At 29.7% G+C, this 21,554-nt stretch overlaps 1 protein-coding gene across 1 annotated transcript; it reads left to right on the forward strand.

The window, feature by feature from the left end:
- Positions 1 to 5,895: 5,895 nt before the first annotated feature.
- On the forward strand, positions 5,896 to 8,565 carry LOC120127357 (transcription factor MYB108-like). Its single transcript, XM_039145270.1, has 3 exons — positions 5,896 to 6,120; positions 7,532 to 7,661; positions 7,931 to 8,565. The coding sequence occupies exons 1-3, from the start codon at positions 5,958 to 5,960 to the stop codon at positions 8,517 to 8,519; spliced, it is 882 nt and encodes a 293-aa protein (XP_039001201.1). The 5' UTR covers positions 5,896 to 5,957; the 3' UTR covers positions 8,520 to 8,565.
- Positions 8,566 to 21,554: the final 12,989 nt, after the last annotated feature.

Below are 21,554 nucleotides of genomic sequence, written 5' to 3' on the forward strand. Positions count from 1 at the left end.
AAACGCATATAACAAACATACTCATAAAAAATAGTACAATAAATATGCATTACATACATATCGCATCAACCAAGAATTTTAACCCGAATCTGAATCGCACAAGTGGTTCTGATGCCACTGTTGGGACTGTCGGGGCACCCTATTATGCTACGAAAAAAAACACGATGGCCTCACCAACGATCTAAGTACGAAAAACTCAGATTCAGGAGGAATAGATATGATTTCTCACCTTGGGTTCCTTGAATAACAACAATACAACAACGAATCACGATCTCATAAACGATTCGAATCCTAGCCTTCACGAATATTGTCTCGGTCTTTACTCAGTTCACCCAGTTGAAAAACCGTTGAGAGTAATTTCAAAATTTTTGAAAAAGGATAAAAAGGGCTACTAGACCAACATCTCCCTCTTATATGTGTCGCCCTAGCTATTACAGTTTTAATCCGAATTTAATATGGAATATAATTACTCTAATTATATTCTTTTAATTAAGTTTGGTATTTTAATGTGTAATTAAAATTACACGCGCATATATTTCGTATATATACATATTAATATAAAACGACACATTTTATTCATATACAATAAAATTGTGCATAACACATTTATAAATTGCTCTTTTCAACCATTGGGTGTGACCGTGTAGGTTCCTGTAACGTTAGTAGTAATAATTAGAAAAATTTTAAGATTACAAACAATGAGTGACATCTAGTAATATATCATTGTAACCTAGGTTACAGGAAGTCATGATTCGACATAACATGTTTGTGACTAAATCTTTTAATGTATTAAATCCTTTTGTCATTTATATCCAGAATAGGCACAAGTCTTGGAATAGTCACATTTGTACAACTCATCTATTATTTCTTGATATCTAGAACTGGCTATAATAAATGAATAATTTGTGATATCTCATAACAACTTATTCGAGCATGGTCATGAATTTCTAGTCTCTCGATTATTCACACCCCACAACATATGTCGTGATATGTTCAATGTCAGTCTTTATAGTACAACCAGTTACGTGCGTTTAACTATATCAAAACATACAACAATATATGTTGAGATAGTAATAATCTTAAGTCTAAGGATCATACATATGGTTGTCACCATAAGCAGTATTGTGACCGACACATAATAATTCAATACATATGCTCATAGAGGGTCAATCCAATATATTTTTCTCTAACAACATATTCATGCATCAATTCTGACATATCTATGTCAATGAAAACTTAGTGTCATCAATCAGTAACATGTTATTCTAAAGTGTATTATTATTTTCCATGTTCATAATAATACTTGACTAAGGTTCTTTTAACAATAATCATATTATTGTATGGACACTATTATCTTTTAGTATATTTAATACATAGAAATATAACAAAATAAAATAACGATAATGCATTTATTCAATAAATACGGAAAAGAAAATATGTCAATACAATCATCATATGATTGGTCTTTGGGCATACTCTAACACATATCGTATATGATATGTTGTGTGCTCGATATGTTTACTTGTGAATATAGGTTGATGCTGAAATGTTGAGATTTACTTTTATGTTGACTGAATTGTACTTGGAGAACACACTGAGTTTTGTAGCTCATCCTATAGATTCCTTTCCTTTATAGATTCACAACCGATAGGATGATTCTGGTACTTGGAGGATTGGTTAGAGATATTTTAATATTTTTCACAATATGATTATTTTCATATTACTTTTATATTTTCTACCTTAATCGGATTTAAGGTTTATTTTGTATTTGAATTTTTTGGGAATTTTGGATTATAATTTTGTATGCATTGATTTACAAATTTATGAATTCATTATTATATTTTATCTATTGATATGTATTTAGTCTACAAATCATTGTGAATGGTTAACGTTTCTTAACTAAAAGCTTTATATTTGTGATTTATTAATAATTTGATCTCCAAGACTTGATCGTAACGAATAGGCTGACTCTAGGGGACTATATTTATTTATATCAGAGCCGATTACTATATATTATAGATTCTGTTACGCAAAGTGTTGTAGTTGATTCTTTGTTCAAGGACATTTACCACTAAGGTAAGGTTCACGCTTTTGATTGCTAGTTGCTGAACTTTTTTTGAGAAATAAATTAAAGATACCATTTAGATCGCCAAGGATAACATCGTCATCAAGAAGATCAATATCGTCGTCCTCTAAATCGAAACGCTCCTCATTAGGGAGGGAACTCGGTTGTCGGTTGTCCCATTAGCATATCTCCGTAAGATGGGGGAATGATAGTTCGAGTATCATCACAATCCATGTCAGAGTTGAATTTGGGTGAGATTTTTTGGTAAAGGGAAAGTGGTTGCGAGAGAGAAATGTTTGATACTAAAACTAATTAAATAATAAAAACTTTAAAATTTTATTTAAATTTGCCCAACAATTTAGAAACATCCATACCAAATTAAAATTGATTTATAACTAGAGTAAAAATGTTTATACAAAACTAGAATTTCGAATGTGACATAGTTTAAATCAACATAAATCAAACAATTAAACAGTTTACAGATTGAAATACTAGCAAGATCCTATTAATACATATGCTCACTAAAATAAATCAAATATTGTACTTTGGATAGAAGGAGTTGGAATCCCTCAACGACGATGCTCCTTAAATGCGAACATAAACCTATTAACTTGTAAATAAAAACAATTCGAACGTTCAAATTTATATGCTCATTGGTATATATCAGCACTACTTTACTTCATGTAATTCATAAACATAAGCATTCAAATCAAACTTAAACATTGAGACATGACATGATATATGCATCTTATCTTGACATAAGCATCTTATCAGACTTAATCGTCAAACTTAAACAGACTTGCTTTCGCATAACGATTCTCATACGAGCATGGCATACGAATGATACCATATTCGCAATACTTAAATTATTGATTCGGGGTGTATGTTAAACATACAAATATTGAACGAACGAATACTAATAAACAAAATTGCACATGTGCTCAAATAGTATGAGAAATTGAGATAGTTTCACATCACAAATGACCATTATTCAAATGATTTTGAGTGTCTGAGCTATTTTCCCTAGTGACACAAATGACCCCAAATCAAATAATTTAATCGAGTGGCTAAGGTGTTTTCCTGAGAGAAATCAAATTACCAATTTAACCAACTATCATTACAACAACTTTGATATGCAAAGCGCAATTATACGATAAGCTCAATCCAACATTGAAGTTATTTTAAAGTTTTATGCTTAATTCAAATCTTAATCAAGTTATGTTGTATTATGTTCAAGGGTAATTAATCATTTCAATCCTTATGGTCATTTTTAGGCTTATCACATTTAGATATTAATTTTTATTAACATTAGAGGCATTTTAGTCACTTGTGGTATTAAGACCCTCACTTAAGCTTACCTGTTTGTTTTGAAGTAATTAGAAGGTGATTAAGTACAATGAGAAGTGTTTCTAATATTTTAGTAAGATGAGATTTGAGTACTACAACAGAAATACAAATACTACAAATTCAAGAGTACATACACTACTAAGTCAAGAGTATCGATATTCTACCTTGAGTATTGATACCTAACTATGAGTATCGATACTAAACTAGGTATCGATATTCTACCTTGAGTATTGATACTTAACTATGAGTATCGATACTAAATTAGGGGTATCGGTACTAAAATGACACACTGAAATTTTATGAATCATTCAATGTCGATTTTACATGAACAATATTAATTTTGTATGAATCAATATGAATACTCATCCTGAAAACCTATATTTTCAAGGCTATAATCATCTACTTTCGATACTACATTAATAATATCGAGACTACAACCCAAATAACATAGAACAGGGCTTAAAACATTTATCCAAAATATCTCTAAACAGTTGTTTTAAAAACCTACATGATTCTTAAAGCTTATGGGATTACTAGCGCATCATATGGCACCATTTTAAATGTTTTCTAACATAAAATGTACTCAAGTCCTCGTATCATGCTTATCACCCAAAAAAATCAAAATTAGAGATTTAAATTACGAGATTTAAATTACGAGTCATGTTTTTTGTTGCGAACATAACTAATGTTGTTGCGGTCATTATGAGTATTGTGGTCGTGAATTATTTTAATTCGCACCACTTATTGTAAAACATAATAATTTTAATTGATGTTATATTTTTTAAATTTTACCGTAATGAAACAATAACAGGAATAATAATATGTTAGCCTCTATTGGTCATTACTCATTAAATTACAACTATGATCCAAAGTTATTGATGTGCTTCTTCTTCACACTATTATTTTCGTAATTATAGTTTCGGACGGTGTCGCTATCGCTATATAGCAACAGCTATTATGCTACCCGACCATTATTTAAATTCTTGCTCAAAATGCATACATTTGACACACAATGCATCACATTTATGATTCTTTCTCCTTCCCATTAGCTCTAGAGAGCTCACTAGCCTCTTTAGCTAATCAAGTAAGAGGGGAAATAGAACTACAAGTTTACAATTTAAAAATGAATTAGAACTAATTGAAAAGGCTTAGAAAGCCTAAATCCCTCCAAAACCTTTCAAGGAGATTCACACCAAATTTTAGAGAAGATCGTGAATTTTCTTGAAGCTCATGGAATGAGAGCGATGATTCTTACAATTTTCAATCCCATACAATTGGAAATCATTAGAGAGATCACTCTTTTGAAGACTAAGGCTCTAGTGTTTTTGGTAGAGAAGATGAGAGAAGAGAAGTGAAAAAACTGAAGAGAGGGTTGATATCACGATGCTCACCTTGGTCTCTCCCCGTCCAAACAAATATATTGAATGAGATTTCAGCCATGATTTTCATCCAAAGCCAAATCACACTTTTAGTCCATTTTCCTTTTCAACTCAAAAATCTCGTTTGTTTTTATGATCAATTGAGCTTAATTCCCACCCTTTAAGCCCGAACTTTATCTAATAAATCTAATCATATTTACTAATTCGATTCATCTAAGACATGGATCAACCTTCGAATATTGATATGAGAATTCGAGTAGTTACAATTGTATCGCAATTATTATAGTTGTGAATGCACTGGTAATCTCAAAAAATACTTCTTTTATTCATGAAATAAAATATGTTGTAGAAATAAATTGCCAGGATACTATTTGCCATTTCCTTATCATTTTTGCTTCTCTAGCGAATATTTTGATTTGTGGCGAAGATTAACAATTTCACTTTTAATTATGTACATTAATTATCTGTATTAAAAGATAATTTCAGGCTCATGCTCATTTAACCGATTTAAGTGGGAAACTGGGAAAAAAGTGTTAATATATCTTGTAATATAAATATTGATGAAGCCGCCCTAATGCTACTGTTATAGAGTTAAAACTGATATTATAAATATATATTCAAAAATTTCATATAAAATTCATTTTTATTATTTGTTTTCCCTTATAATTAGGGTTTTAAATATATTCAAAAATTTCATATAAGAAAAGCTTTTTATATTTTATTTTTTAAAAATTAAAAGAAATAAAAAAATTAGATCATATGTCAAATATTAATTGATTTTTAACGATTTTTTTAACAATCATGAGAATATGAGAACTTAAATTAAAAGGAGAAGGAGGTATAATTTGAGAATTTTTTTATATTAAGCCTAAAGTGAAAAAAAAAGTAAAAGAGTCAAACTTTAGAACCCTGTTGGCTGTTGCTACCTATAATTACAGTTTAAGAGGGCTTAGGTGTTTCAGTTAATTAATAAAATAATAAAAACCCAATCCCGCTTCTATAAATCCCCCACTTCTCTATCTTCCAATATCGAAACCAACCCCTTTCTCTCTCCCCCCTTTCTCTATCCCTCCCCATTTATTTGTTCATCTCTCTCCTCTCTGCCTAAAAAAATATCTTTCACTCAAATTTAATCATTCTTTTTTTTCTGAAAGGAATAATCAGAAATGGATGTTAAGGCAAGGGAGTGTGCTCCAAATGTTCAAAGCAGTGAAGAGGAAGACATGGAGTTGAAACGAGGCTCCTGGACTGTAGAAGAAGACTTTAAGCTCATCGATTACATTGCCACTCATGGCGAAGGTCGATGGAACTCCCTTGCTCGTTGTGCGGGTAATAATAATATTGATTGTTATTGGTCGGTATCCCCTTTTCTTTTTCGGCTGATTATAACATGTCGGCTTTCAACTTTATATTTATGGCTCATCTGGTCTTGTTCTATTATTCATGCCGTTTTTCCTGGTTTTGTTAAATGAAAACTTTTTATTTGGAGTTTAAATCAGTGATTTAAATAACTTTTACGGTGACGTTTATTGTGGCTACGAATATAACAAATATCATCGCAGTTATTTTAAGTGTCGCTATTGTGAATTATTTTAAAATTTATACTATTTATCTTAAAAATAATAATTTTAATTTTTTTAAAAAAATTAATAATTTTTTAATAATTTTTTAAATAAAAATAATATATATATAATATAATTTAATCAAATATTAAACTCAATAGTAAGATAAAATAATTAATTAATAATAATATTATGAATATATTATTATTTAAAATAAATAAGACTAATAAAAATATTAAAAAAATAAAATTGATAAAAATAATTACTTGTTATTTTTAATTTGTCAAAATCAACATATTATAAATTAAAATTTATAAAATTAAAAAAAAATATGTTATTTAATTTAAAATAATCTATAATATTATAATTAAAAAAATATTAAATCTCAGATATAATTAATTTATTAAATCTGTTTTGGTTCAAACTCAAAACATTAAAAGTAAAAAATTAATTAATTTATTACTAAACCTATTTTGATTCAAACTCAAAACATTAAAAGTAAAAAAATAATTAATTTATAATTGTGTCTATTTTGATCTAAATCCAAAACAGAAAAAGTAAAAAAAAAAATTATTTAAAATATAAAATATAACTAAAAATTTATAAAATCTATTCTTTTTCTGTATCGTACATAATTATTTAAACAGAGCAAATTATTATGAAAAATAGAATATTTTTTGTTAAAATTTGTCCTTTTTATTTTTTTTTATCTTTTTATATTCTTAAATTTTCTTTGCTTAGCTTGACTCTGATAAAAATAAATAAAAATATTTATTTTATTATTGCATGTTACACAAAAAAAAATAAGAAAAAAAATAAAATAAACATATACTTCTCAAAGTGAACTTTTTTTATTTATTTTGAGTTTGGATAATAAAATTTGAGAAAAATTTTAAAGTTTTATTTTAAGTTTTCTGTTGACTTGGTGTAATAGAAAATAACAGGAATAACGAGTCGTTATCGTTGCAATCGACCTTTATCCGTTAAGTTACGACCGTTATCAGTGTGATTCCTGCATCATACCGCTTTTTTGAACAATATTGATTTTTAACGACGGTGCTATCGTGAAATAACAGTCACAATAACGTTTTTATTCCGCTATTTGATACATTGACTTCAAATGTTAGATCGACGTTTGACTGTAACAGTTTATGATTCTTTTTCTGAGAAAAATATAGATCTCAAAAGGACCGGAAAAAGCTGCAGATTAAGATGGTTGAATTATCTCCGGCCGGATGTTCGACGTGGGAATATCACTCTTGAAGAGCAACTTTTGATTCTGGAACTTCACTCTCGGTGGGGAAACAGGTTATTTGATTTATTAACCTAAAACTTATGTATCGATTTATATTTTTTTCTTACTTAGATCGTGGATTTAAACGGAGGTCCTATTTTCGGTTGTTTTGTGTTTATCGTGACTACAAACATAACTGATGTTATTTTGAGTTTCGCGATCTTATAATAATTGTTTCGATCGACACTCCCGTTAATGTTATTATGATAACAAACCATCATTTAAATCGATTGAGATTATAGAGATTAATTTTCATGTTGTACCCTTTTTTTGTTTATTGAAGATGGTCAAAAATCGCCCAACATTTGCCTGGAAGGACCGACAATGAGATCAAGAACTACTGGAGAACTCGAGTCCAGAAACATGCGAAGCAACTCAAGTGTGACGTGAACAGCAAACAATTCAAAGACACCATGCGTTACCTTTGGATGCCTAGGTTAGTCGAAAGAATTCAAGCTGCTGCTGCCTCCTCCACGGTGGCTACCACGGCATCCACCACCACCTCAACTTCGGTTGTGGGATCGTGGAAAACAGTATTCCCCGATGACCACCTTGGGGGCACACAAGTGAACTCCTCGAATTATACTGTAGAGAATTCCAGCACCACCACAGCATCGTCGGACTCTTTCGCGACTCAAGCCTCACTGGTTTCGGATTTCTCCGATTATTACAGCAGCAACAACATCTCCATTAATAATTCTAATCCGAACTGTGTCGAAGAGTTCTCCGGTAATTTCTACAACTATGGCATAGATTTTCAGTCTTTGGAGCAAAGCAACAACCCTTGGCTAGATACCATTGATGCCTCAGACAATCTCTTCAACGCTGAGGAATTTTACTTCTTACAGCAGCAATTCAATTTTAACATGTGAAAAACAAAAATATCTCCAAATACACTAATAAACAAAGAAAATCAGATTGGTAAGATTTTAGAACACACATAGAATTAGCCTAAATGTGGATGATCACTTGATTAGTTTGTATTTTGTTGCAATGAATTTTTATTTGAGAGGGGGAGAGAACTTAATTGTAATGTTTTTTTTTTATTTAATCCCATTAATTGATATTGACAATTTATTTCCTTTTTTTCTTATAGGATTTACAGAAGAAAATTAGTTAAATAATGGGTTAGATTTGAATAATTGGTTCCACCATTTAAATATTTTTATATTATGAGTTATAAGTATCACAGGACTTTGCGTTATATTTTAAGAGCTTTTTGAGTGCTTCTTGTTGTCCATGGGGCATGAACCATAAAATACTTCCAGAATTAGATTATTACAAAAGGTTTAATTTAGTTTTGGTCCCTAAACTATACTGAAATTTGAAATTCAATCTTTATACTTTAAAATTTGAGTACACTAGGGGGTGAAATTCGTAATTTGACCTTGAGAAACAAAGCTTAAGACTAAAATTTTAATTAATGAACAAAATGTAGGAGAGACGTGGTGGAATGTGATTCAAGGAATGATGTTTCGTTTTGTGTTTATCACGTTTGGGGTGAAAGGAAGTTAAAGTACAATGGCGAACTCCATTAACTTTATTAATCTATTTTTATAGTTTGCCTTCGTACGGACACAGTGTTTTGTTCCATTCATCCCATTAACCGTGCAAAGGTTTTACATTGGTGCGTTTAAAAGTTAAATTCCTTTCACACGTTAAATACTTTTACAAATATATTATTATCCAGATTAATAGCTTAATAAATAAATAATTTTATAGGCGTTTTTCCCGAAATATCACATATATCTTATAATTTTTCTTGTCAGACACCCTTCATACTATTTTTACCTATCTAACACCCTTTGCAGTAAGGCGTGCCCCTGTAGTGCGCTTTACGTTGATTTGATGTCACGTGGGGTAAGGCGTGCCCCCTACAGAGCCTTTATGTTGATATGGACACACGTGGCTAAAGTGCGGCCCCTGAGGCACGCCTTACGTCACGTAGGGCTATAGCGCGGGTCAGAGGCCGCGCTTTTCAATTATTGCATGCTCAATTATCAGACATGCATAATGCAAGAAGTGATCATTATTTACCCGGACCTATCGGCTTTAAAGCATGCGCTCTCGGCTATAAATAACCCTCTCCTCGTAAATTCTCTCACAATTCCCTCTCAACCGAGAAATTAATACAACAATTCTTTCAACTAGTAAATAACACCCGACAATAATCTTATATTTAATTCAGAAGTTCGTTCGATCTTTCGTTATAAGGTAACTTTGTTATAATATTTTTATTATACTTATTGTTTATTATGATTATTTGAAAAATATTATAGTAATTGTTTTCAATTAATTTCTGTGTCAGTTCAAGGAGAAAGCAGGAGCATACGTCGAAATATTTTTGCGGTGCAAATAATAATATAAAATTATATTATTTAAATTATTTACGTTTATGTGTAAAAATTTTATTGTGTTATATTTTCGTTCATATATTATTTATTTAATCAGGTTTGTTTCAGTTGTTTTTTTGCAGATATGATATTGTCGCACTTTTAAACTATAAGAATGGCGCGACTTTCAGTTATTGTTTATTATGATGGAGAAATTCGATAAGATGAAACCGGCGTTGTTTTCGTATCAAATGAGCGTGTTAAAATATCATTCAAGAGAAACATAACTCTTGAGGAGTTGATAACGAAGATTTCGAGGAAGGTTCATGTTGGAAGTAATAGAAGAATGCCGTCATTGCAGTACAGATTTCTAACATCATTGTTGTCATTAACTTATACAGCGTTCGAACTATCGAACAATGATGATGTTGAAATGATGGTTGATTCTCAAAGTAATTATTCAGACGGCGATATTGAGATGTATGCAAAGTTTGTTCAAGTGTGTGTTGTTCGGGGTTTGTCATTAAGCTCTCACTATGGGCTGGCTGAACAAGTTGATCAAGTTGACAGCCCGACTACAGTAATGTGTAATGATTTTAACGCCATAATAGGAAATCTGTATCATGGTGCCGTCACATCAACTTCAATGGGGAGACATTCATCCGCAACTCCTTATGATATGTACCGAGGTGGGTCTACGAACAATCCGTATGGCAACATCGCATCCAGTTAAAGGGGAAGGCATTCATCTACAAATTTCTTTGACCTTAATATGACGCAACAATCTGTGCAGTTTCCATTTGACACGATGACTTCAAGCTCCAGGGGAAGGCATTCCACTGCGAGCTTTTCCGATCTCAATGTTGATATGCCTTCTAGTTCAAGGGGAAGACGTGCAAGTAGTAGGTTCTTTGATCTAAATGTTGAGAGCATGGAGGAATCATCATCTCCACCAGAAGAATCACTTCGTGAGCCTGGTACAGATGGTGCTGAGACTGGACTATTCATTCACCCAGAATCACTACACTTCAACTTCGATGATGATGATAATGTAGATGAAGTTCCATTAAATGTAGCACAAACTGACTCTCCAGCACACATGTATGATACTGATTATGGTGCAATGTACGGGCCAGAATTTGCGGATATGCCTCATCTCGGTAACTATGGATATTACTCATCAATAAATAATGGTGAGTTATCTTTAGGCATGGAGTTTTCAAGCAAAGAAGAAGCGATGATGGCTATAAAAATTACAATATCCGTAATTCTCTTCAATCAAGAGTCGATCGCTCCACGACAGAAAAATAATTATACTACTGTGCCTGACGTGAAAACAGATGCAATTGGATGGTTCGCGTATCGAAGAGGAAGAGGAAAAACAACAGATGGGAACTAACATTATACAACGGTCCTCACACATGTTGTGCTGGAGGAGTCAACCAAGATCATCCCAACTTGGACTCTGAAGTGATATGCCAAGCCATCATGCCCATGGTAAAAGCAAGCTCTCGTATAGCTGTTGTTGTGTTGATTTCAACTATACAATTGCAGTATGAGTACACTGTCTCCTATAAAAAAGCTTGGTTGGCAAAACAAAATGCCATTGTCAAACTTCATGGCGAATGGGATGCATCTTACAACGAACTTCCAGGCTGGTACGGAGGTTGAATCCTGGGACAATTGTGGACTTCGAAACCTCCTATGCATACCATAATGATCGAGTTCTTCACGATCGATGCCAATTCTACCAGGTTTTTTGGACTTACTCACAGTGCGTTAATGCTGTCAAATATTGCAAGCCTATGGTCCAGATCAACGGGACTTTCTTGTATGGAAAATACAAGCAAGTTTTATTATTGATAGTTGTCCAAGATGGCAATCGCAACATTCTTCCAATTGCTTTTGCTCTTGTTGAAGGAGAAGATATATATTCTTGGGCTTTTTTCCTCCAAAACTTACGTGTACATGTTATCGCGAGGGAAAAAACCTGTGTAATTTCAGATCGCGGAGCTGGGATCAAAGCAGCAATGGAGTTTTTGGGTCCAATGTGGAAACCACCCTTTGTCCAACATAGGTATTGTTTCTGACACATTGCTACGAATTACCATGGAAGGTACAAGAAGAATGATGAGCGTCAATTAATTATGTGCATAGGTAAGTGAAACTGATGTAGTTTGTTGTCTTTCGATCATTTTAATTTTTCAAAGAAAGCAAGTTAGTAAGTTATACATTTTTTGATCAGGTGTAATAGAAACATCCTGAAGTGTAATCGTGCACTCTCCGCACAGAAGATGGAAGAAGATGGAATGGGTGGGTCTCCGACCTCTACCGCTCCACTAAGGCAGAAATAAGGTATGATTCTATCTTACAGTGACCCTCATATCTACCTATGTGACCGAATCCAACCTCTACTAAATACGGCAAGACACGACTAGGTATCACTAACTTAAGGTTTCTAATAAAAGGAACTAATACACGATCCCTCTCCTAAAATTAAATAATTACAAAAATTAATTTTTAAACTAATAATCATTCATTAAATAAATAAATAAATTATTACTAATAATTTAAATTAAATTAAAATGTTGAAATATTACTGTATCAGCAAAATGTCGCGATATATGATTTTCATCCAAGCGAAGTATACCTCCTTCATTTTATATATACAAAAAAATTAATTAAATAAAATATTAAAAAATTTAAATACTTAAATAAATTAAAAAAATATTAAATATAATAAAATATACCTTAAACAGTTAAAATAGAATATAAGAGTATTTGAGAGAAGTTGACATGATTTAGTGTGATGAAAGTGATTGAGAATGAGGTATTTATAGGGAGGGGAGGGGTGTGAATGGTCGGGGTAGGTGGGTAATTAAACCTAAGACGCGCCGCAGGGGGCGCGCCTTTCTGACGCGTGTCAGCTTTAAAGGTAAAGCGTGGCCCCTACCCTGCGCTATACCCCACATGGTGCCAGATCAACGTAAAGCGCTCTGCAGGGGCACACCTTACCCCATGTGACGCCATATCAACGTAAAACGCGCTGCAGGGGGCGCGCCTTACTGCAAAGGGTGTTAGATCGGGAAAAATAGTCTGAAGGGTGTCTGACAGGAAAAATTATAGGGTATAGGTGATATTTCGAGAAAAACGCCAATTTTATGTCCATGAAATTGAAATACTAATAATTAAAAAAATATATGTATATGTACGAATCAAGTGATATTAACAGTAAGAGAATTGTTGTTATTACTTGAGTTCTCAGGTTCGAACACTAAAAATATCATAATTTATATTAAATGTTAAATGGTAAAAATTTATCTATAAATATATATTATCTTATATTTATCTTAAATTAATAATAAAATATATACGTGATTCTTTTAATTCGACTTGTGAGACTAAAAAAAACTTTATTGACTGTGGGTGGAATATTGATTATTTAATATATATGTATATTAATTTTTAATTCAGTACATGTAAATGTTTAGAAAAATTCAAATGTTGAATAAAAATATCTACCTATTTGAGTGAAAAAAATCAACCAAAAAATACTTAAAATATCTAATACATAATGAAAATATCATATTTTATATTTTGAATATTTTTATATATTTTCATTAAATTAAATTAAAAATAAAAATACTAAATAAAATATAAAGATAAATTTAACTGTTAATATGTATATATTTTTATCAATTTGACTTTGTTTGATTTTTTAATTTTAGTCATTAAATTTTAAAAAAGTTAAATTATAGTTTTTAACAAAAATATTAATAAAAATATTGATTTTTAATGATACTAATATGATAACTTATATAATTATCCACTTGAAATTATGATATTATTTAACTTTTAACATAACATATAAAATCAATAATGTTAAACTCTACATGTGTTGCTAGTTCACTTTTGTTAAAATTAATTTTTTTGTTAACATTTTTATTTAAAAAAGATAATAATTTTATTATTTTGAAAACTTAAAGATCAAATTTAGCAAAATAATAATCAAATTAAAAACTTTGTCTGGTACCCAAACATGAATATAAAATATATTTTATTTAAAAACAAAAAAAAAGTGTTATGAGCCATGAGATATACTTTTATAGAATTTACTTATAATAATATTTTCCCTTAAAGAAATGAGAAGGCGAAGCACGTGATGGGATGGGATAGTGTAGTGAGAGACGGCACAGAGGTAGGGAATTCATGATAAGCCGCGGGCCATGTGGATGAAGCCACCGATGTGGTCCACTGCCTATATCTTGTTAAGACGGCGACACGTGCATATTTATTTTAATAGGATACATTACAAATTTAGTACTTAAACTATCATATGTTTAAGAACTTACAATTTTATTTTTTAAAATTATACTTAAAATTTAGTTTTGTTTCATTTAGTACCTATGATCTAAATTTAACGTTAAGTTTAAAAAAATTGAAAGTTTAAGTACTAAAACATACCAAAATTAATTGTTTAGGTACTAAACACGTTAAGTTTTTAACGAAGAGATACTAAAATAAAATAAAAATTAAACTTTAGGTATGTATTTAAAAAAATAAAAGTTTAAATACTAAAACAAATTAAAATTGATAGTTTAAGTATTAAATGTGTAGTTTATCTATTTTAATAATAAAACTAGAGTATCTTCTATCATCTTTGGTTACTCGTCTCGCTCCAAATCCATAATTTAAAATTTTTAAGTATATATACACGAATCTTGTTATTTTAGTGGTCAAAGAACTTGTTATTTTTTTAAAAATTTACGAATTTGAGTATCAACAGAGGTATGAACATTAATTATCTATTGCTTGAGAATTTTTGAATAAATTTTTAACAAAAAAAATAAGATCAAAAACATTAGACACTTACTTTTAACAAAAAAAATACTTTATGCATCTAAAGGTATACTTTGGGCACTTATTTTTACATTAAGCCTAATTAGAACATGAAAATAATTAATCATAAAAAGATGTATATAATTATAACATATCTTTTCATAATTCATATTACAAAGTACATAGTTATACTACAAAATACATCATAATTAAGAATACTTTATTGCATAACAATTACTAATAGTTCAATACACCATCAAAGTTTTAAATATAAATCTTTAACAAATATAAAATAAAAACGATAACTCAAAGCCTCTAGGATCAAATCACAATTTAGGGACTAATTTATAATTAGTTTCAAAGTTTGGGGATGAAATTCAAATGTTCAAAAGTTGAAGGAATAATTTAGAATGAGAGTCATAGTTTAAGAATGAGATTGAAATATTTATACACTAATTTAAAATGAAAGTAATAGTTTAAGGACATATGATGCAATTAAATAATTGTTAATTTAATATCATACTTTGGGTCTACTAAAATAACTTTCCAAAACTATTAAATTAATTTACAAATTATTTTGATTCTTTTGTATATGAAAAAATATAGTTATTTAAATTTAATATAAAATATATTACTTTTATACTACACAAATAACTTAATTTTACAATATAAAGATATCTATTTTTTATAATTTAAAATTAAAATATTATCGATGATATAATAATATAATATAATTTATAAATATATTTATAATAATATTTATTCAAACATAAATAGCATATTATTATTACTTTTAAGTTTAATAAAAATATTATATTTATAATTAAATGTTAAGTATTTAATTTAAAATTTTAATAAATAATAAAATTTATAATTAAAATTTTTATTTTTTAATCAAATACATCACATCATAAACTTTTAATTCCGGATAAATAAAACAATATTACAAACTCCAACATATCTTATATGTCGCGTTTGAATTAAATTATAATCCGTAAATGATAATTGAATTTGAATTAAATTGAACACAAATAATAAGATTTAAAAAAGACCCATTTTTTAAAAAATATATCAATAATTCTATATATACTTGATTTGACTTGTACTCAACTCAACTTGAATTGACCTAAAGATCCAAAGTTAACACAAATAGAAAATAATTGATCGGATATTGATCCGACCCGAAAATCAACCGATCGGATTTGATCAAACTTGAAATCAACTGATCCGATATTAACCCGACTTAATACTCAAACCGATCCGACTTACTATAGACCCGAATAAAACTGAAAACCGAAATGACACAACCTGACTCGACTTACTATAAACTCAAATAATATTGAAATTCGAATAATTTGACCCAACCCGATTATGACCCGAATTAAGTCTAAACCGAAATGATCTGAATTAAAATAAACAAATTGAATGACCCATTTACCACCTCTAGATTAATTAAACTCGGATGTTGTTAAATTTTGTGCATACGTGACTTGGATTACTTAGCCTAATGAAATTGGAACACAACCAATTGGAAAAGCTTACTATTTGACATTTACATGGAAAATAAAACCCCCAAAAGCAATGCAAAGACCAAAGTAAGAGAAGGGGGCATTGGAGTCCACGATGCAGAGCTTTAAGTAGCCATTGGAGCCACGTTTACTACCTAATTAAAAAAATAGTGTAAACTACATGTTTAGTATTCCAACTATAACTTTGTTTTATTTTAGTCACCTAATTAGTTTTTTATTTCATAATCATACCTAACATTGTGTTTCGACTTCAGTTTGATAACCCACCGTTAAAAAAATAACAGTGATATTGATGTGTCACCATAAAATAATATCATGTCATCATTGAATTTTTTAGAAAAAATATTACGTCAACAGTATTTTAACGACAGGACACCAATGTGAAACCAAAACGTAACGTTAAATATAATTTTGAAAACAATAATAATTAGGTGACCAAAATAGAATAAAAGTGATAGTACTAAATGTATAATTTACCCTAAAAATAAGCTCATAGTTTAACATAATATTTTAATTGCTTTTGAGAGTGATGCATGGTTCCACTTGTAATTTCATTCCCTGTTAGCATAGTATATTGATATAGGTATTGTGAACACTTCTTGTCTGGAAAGCAACCTTGCAGCTCGAAGCACTCTCACTTTTCCATTTCATTCTTTCTCCATTGGCTGCTACTGGTTGATTAACTTGAAATGATTAAATTAAAAAAAAGTTAGTCTTTAAACTTGAAACATTAAACTCTAATTCAAGAACTATATTATTGAAATATTAAAAATGCAATTTTTATTTAATCAAAAGGTTAATAAGGATTATATTGAATTGATAAATTATTGAGGGGGTAAAAGTATAATTGTCCCATTAGCCAATAGGGGCTAATTCATATTCGACTTTATCTAAAATGATGAGAGAGAAAAAAACTCAAAATAACATGATTAACTCGATCGTAAATTATTTTTTTGTACATCTGAACTAAATACAAAATAGTATATATTTAAATATTTTCAATCATTTTACAATAAATGTTTATATTATTAATCATCAAGGTCGTGTGATTCGTAGATAAATTAGCCCATACACTTAGGAGCTATTCTAGAGGCAAGGAATGGCGTTAACCCTTTTGATTAATGGTCCAATTGCTATTATAGTCCTTGCAAAAATTTTATAGTTTAATTGAATAGAAAATTTATATCTCCAACTCAAAGCATTTAAATTCATTTCGACCCTCGAAATGAAATTTAAGCTACGTCTACCTATGTCCTTTTGCATATCATTGGAATGTGATTTTTCATTTTGATTTTTCGTTGGTCAATAGAAAAAAAGGAAAGAAAAAAGAAAAGTCTAATTCATCCCACTCGCTTACAGTTATCTTTCATCACTATCAATGTTTAATTAATTAATTAATTAACTAATTAAACAACATTAGAGCCACCACTATATGCGCTTTGATTGGCGATGGCGAAAAAATCATACTCCACGAGTTTTAATTTGATCAAAATTAATAATTTTATTTTTTAAATAAACTTATATTGAGTAAAATTTTAAAACTAATTGGATAAAATTGTGTTTAAGTTTAATGAAAATATGAGATAATTATGAAAATATTCTTTATATGCTTATATATTATGAACAGAGCCTGCTATTGGCGATAGCACTATAAGTAATTGCTTAGGGTTACACTTATAATCTTTATAAATAGGGCTACTTAATTTTTCTTAATCTCATAAAATCCTTAATTTCCCAATCTCTTCCTTCATCTTTCTCATTATTTTATTTAATTTTAAATTAATATAATCATATTTTCCTTTTTTATTCAAGTCTCATTCTTTAATTTATTAAATATATTTTTAACTCTTCTTCTCCAATATCAACTCAACGGTGAAATAGTATAATATTCTCAATTTTCATTTTCCTCCTCTATCTTTCTCATTAGTTTATTTAAATTTTAAATTAAATATAATCATTTTTTTTCATCAAATATTCTTTAACTCTTCTTCTCTGATATCAACTAATTCTTCAATTTATTAACTATTTTTTAACTTTTCTTCTCCATTTATGTAGACACATATTTTTGTCCGAGATTTTTCGTATATTATATTTTAAGATATATATATATATATTATAATATATTTGAAAATATATATAGGATATGTATTAAATTTAAAAATATATATAATATAGTAATATATATAATATTAATATAATATATATAGTTTTACATATATATACACTATATTATATATAGTATATATTACAATTTAATATATATATATATATAGTTTTGAAAAATATATATTATATAGTATATATACGATATTACATAGTATTATAATATATAAATATATAGGTTTTAGGAAATTATATAGTATATTATATACAATAAAATATATTAGTACATATATATTGTAACACCCATAATCCGTATAAGCGAACCAATACGAGTTAAGATGCCACATCAGAAATTCAAAACATTTATTTATTTAATTGTGTAAACTTTTGTTTCATTCAAACATCTCTAGTTTCATAACTTGAACAATTATTATAAAATAATTATTCAGAGAAAAATCATAATATTTATTCATATTACTAATTATATTTAATACTGACTATATTAAGAAACTGCAGACATTTTATTATCGTATACATGCCAGCTAAGACTTTTAGAACACAATAGGATGTCATCATTGTTACCTGTAAATATTTCCTTGGTGATTGATGCCAAGCTCAGCTCCTTACTCATTTTCTTCCATTTTTCCTACGCATGAAAATCATCACACGCTAAATGTACACTTAGTGAAGCAATCATATGAATGATTAAAGCAATGCAACACGTAATTTAAAGGAATTACAATACTCAATACAATATGATCACTTTACCTGCATATCATTCATGTTACCATAAATTAACATGATATAACCGGGTAAAAGTTTCTTACCAATATACTTGCCATTTATCCCATAAGCATGTAATCTTATTTGCCAATTTATCATTATTAACCAATAAACCATAGCTCAATTTAAACCTTGAGAACCCTGGGTACACGAGTCAATTATATGCACCGTAGTGCTAAACCTGCACTAAGCTTACGCTCTAGTGCTAATCCGGATATGATAGGTAGGATCGTGCCCACCACCTACACTAGGTTTACACTCTAGTGCTAATCCGGATATGACACATAAGGTCGTGCCCACCACCCTCACTTAGTGTCCTTACACACTACTGCTAATATAAACCTACAACTGCTATACTATATGGCATGCCAACTATACCCTGTCCCTCAATCACTTGGGCCTATAGTCTATTTTTTTTATCCATGGAAAAGTATATTATCATAATTTAACATTAAGCAGTTCATACCCGAAATAACATTCACAATAAACATCATATATAATAACTAGTGATCCGTTGCGACTCCTGGTGAGACTTAGATATGATAAATGGTAAGTTTAAGGTGTTAGATCTACCTGGTGATTCCATCTTTTAATCTAAGTCAGAACACGAACTTGGGACCACAAGAAGGACCGTTGAGATAACTTGGCGACTCCGCTGGGGACTTTGAGAGTCAGGCTAAAATCGATTATCAGTTGTCTTCTTAGGCTAAAATTGTAAGTTTAGGTTTTAATTTATGTTTGATTCGTTTTATTTATGTTTGATTTTTTTCTTCAAATAAATAGTTATACTAATCATTTTCTAATGTTTTTAGTTTTTTAAAAAAATAAAAAACCCGCATCTTAAGCTCTATACCTGACTTCTGAACCCATTCAAGTAGAGGTGAAAGAAACACCTACGTGAGAATTTATTCTCCGTGTCAGGCCTAATAATTAGTTTTCTGGATTCGTATGCTTATGTCTTCATAGGAATTCATTCCTTGTGTCAAACATATTGGAATGTTTCCCCTCGAGTTTAACTCTATAATACCCAAAATATCAGGTCAAAGACTATGTTTAAAAGATTTAAAATTTAAAGATTTATTTGAATAAATTGTAAAAGATGAGAAAATGATTTGAAATAGTGTGTTGAACTAAATTGTATCAATAGATGAATTAAGAAGGCTTTTTGGTCCTTTAAGGGGAGAATGAATTTAAAATTCTTTTTTAATAAGGTATTAAAGTAAAAGGGGGAAAGGGGAAAATAAGTTACCAAAAGCCATCTCTCTTTTCTTCTTCTTTCTCGTGGAAATAGCTCTCCTCCATAGCAAAGGTAAAGTTTTAATTGGTTAGTGTTTCCTTTCGATTCTGATTGGTTCTTGCAAACTTAAGTGATATGTAAGCTTAAAGAAAGGTTATATAAGATTAAAACTATAAGATGGAGGAAATATTAGAGATTTAAGAAAATGGGGTTTGCAATGATATGTTAAGATATAAGTGTTTATTGATGTTTACTAGTAGATTTGACTTGTCAAATAAGTAAATGAGAGATTAGAAGCATTGGATGAGTTTAAAAACAAGTTAGAAAATGTGGTGTGATTCTTATATTCAAATGATCTTGAGAGATTTTGGATGTTTTAAGGAGCTAAATGAAGGAAAATTAGTAGGGATAAGTAGAGAAGAGTTTAATAGTATTATTGGGGGTAAACATAAGGAAATTTAGCCAAATTTGGGTAAGATTCGAGTTGAAAAATGGAAAATCTGGGTAAGAGTATCGGTACTGATAGAACAGTACTGATACTATAGGCTTAAAATCAGTAGAATCAGCTGAGTAGTGTCGATACCAAGAGAGGGTACTATACTATGAGGATGGTATCGATACCATTGATAACATAATGCAACAATGGTATTGGTACTGTAATACAATATCAGTACCATGGTATAGTAGTATCGATACCATGGTAGGGGTATCGATACTCATGAGCCAAAAATGTGAAAATAGGATAAGATTGTTATAGAAAATATAATAATAGTATTTTTGAGTATTGTTTAAGTATAAATGTCAGTGAATATACTAACAATTGATATTGTACGTGTCTTTAATGAATGCTTGAGTAGATCGAAATCAAACTCCCGAGTCAAGCAAAACTAAATGCAAAGGCAAAGTAGCTGAGTAATCAGATTGACGTATTGGTATAATAGTGAGGCAAGCCAAGAGAGTGCATTTATTATGTACTTATTTGTTATAATAGTTATATATACATGTTGTTTAATATATGTATAATGATTTCCAAATGGCACTATGTGTGCAAAACTAAGAAATTCATAATAAGTTTATGAATTT

The sequence above is a fragment of the Hibiscus syriacus genome, unplaced genomic scaffold, assembly GCF_006381635.1.
Source record: "Hibiscus syriacus cultivar Baekdansim isolate YM2019G1 unplaced genomic scaffold, ASM638163v2 tig00001478_pilon, whole genome shotgun sequence".
NCBI classification, from domain to species: Eukaryota; Viridiplantae; Streptophyta; class Magnoliopsida; order Malvales; family Malvaceae; genus Hibiscus; species Hibiscus syriacus.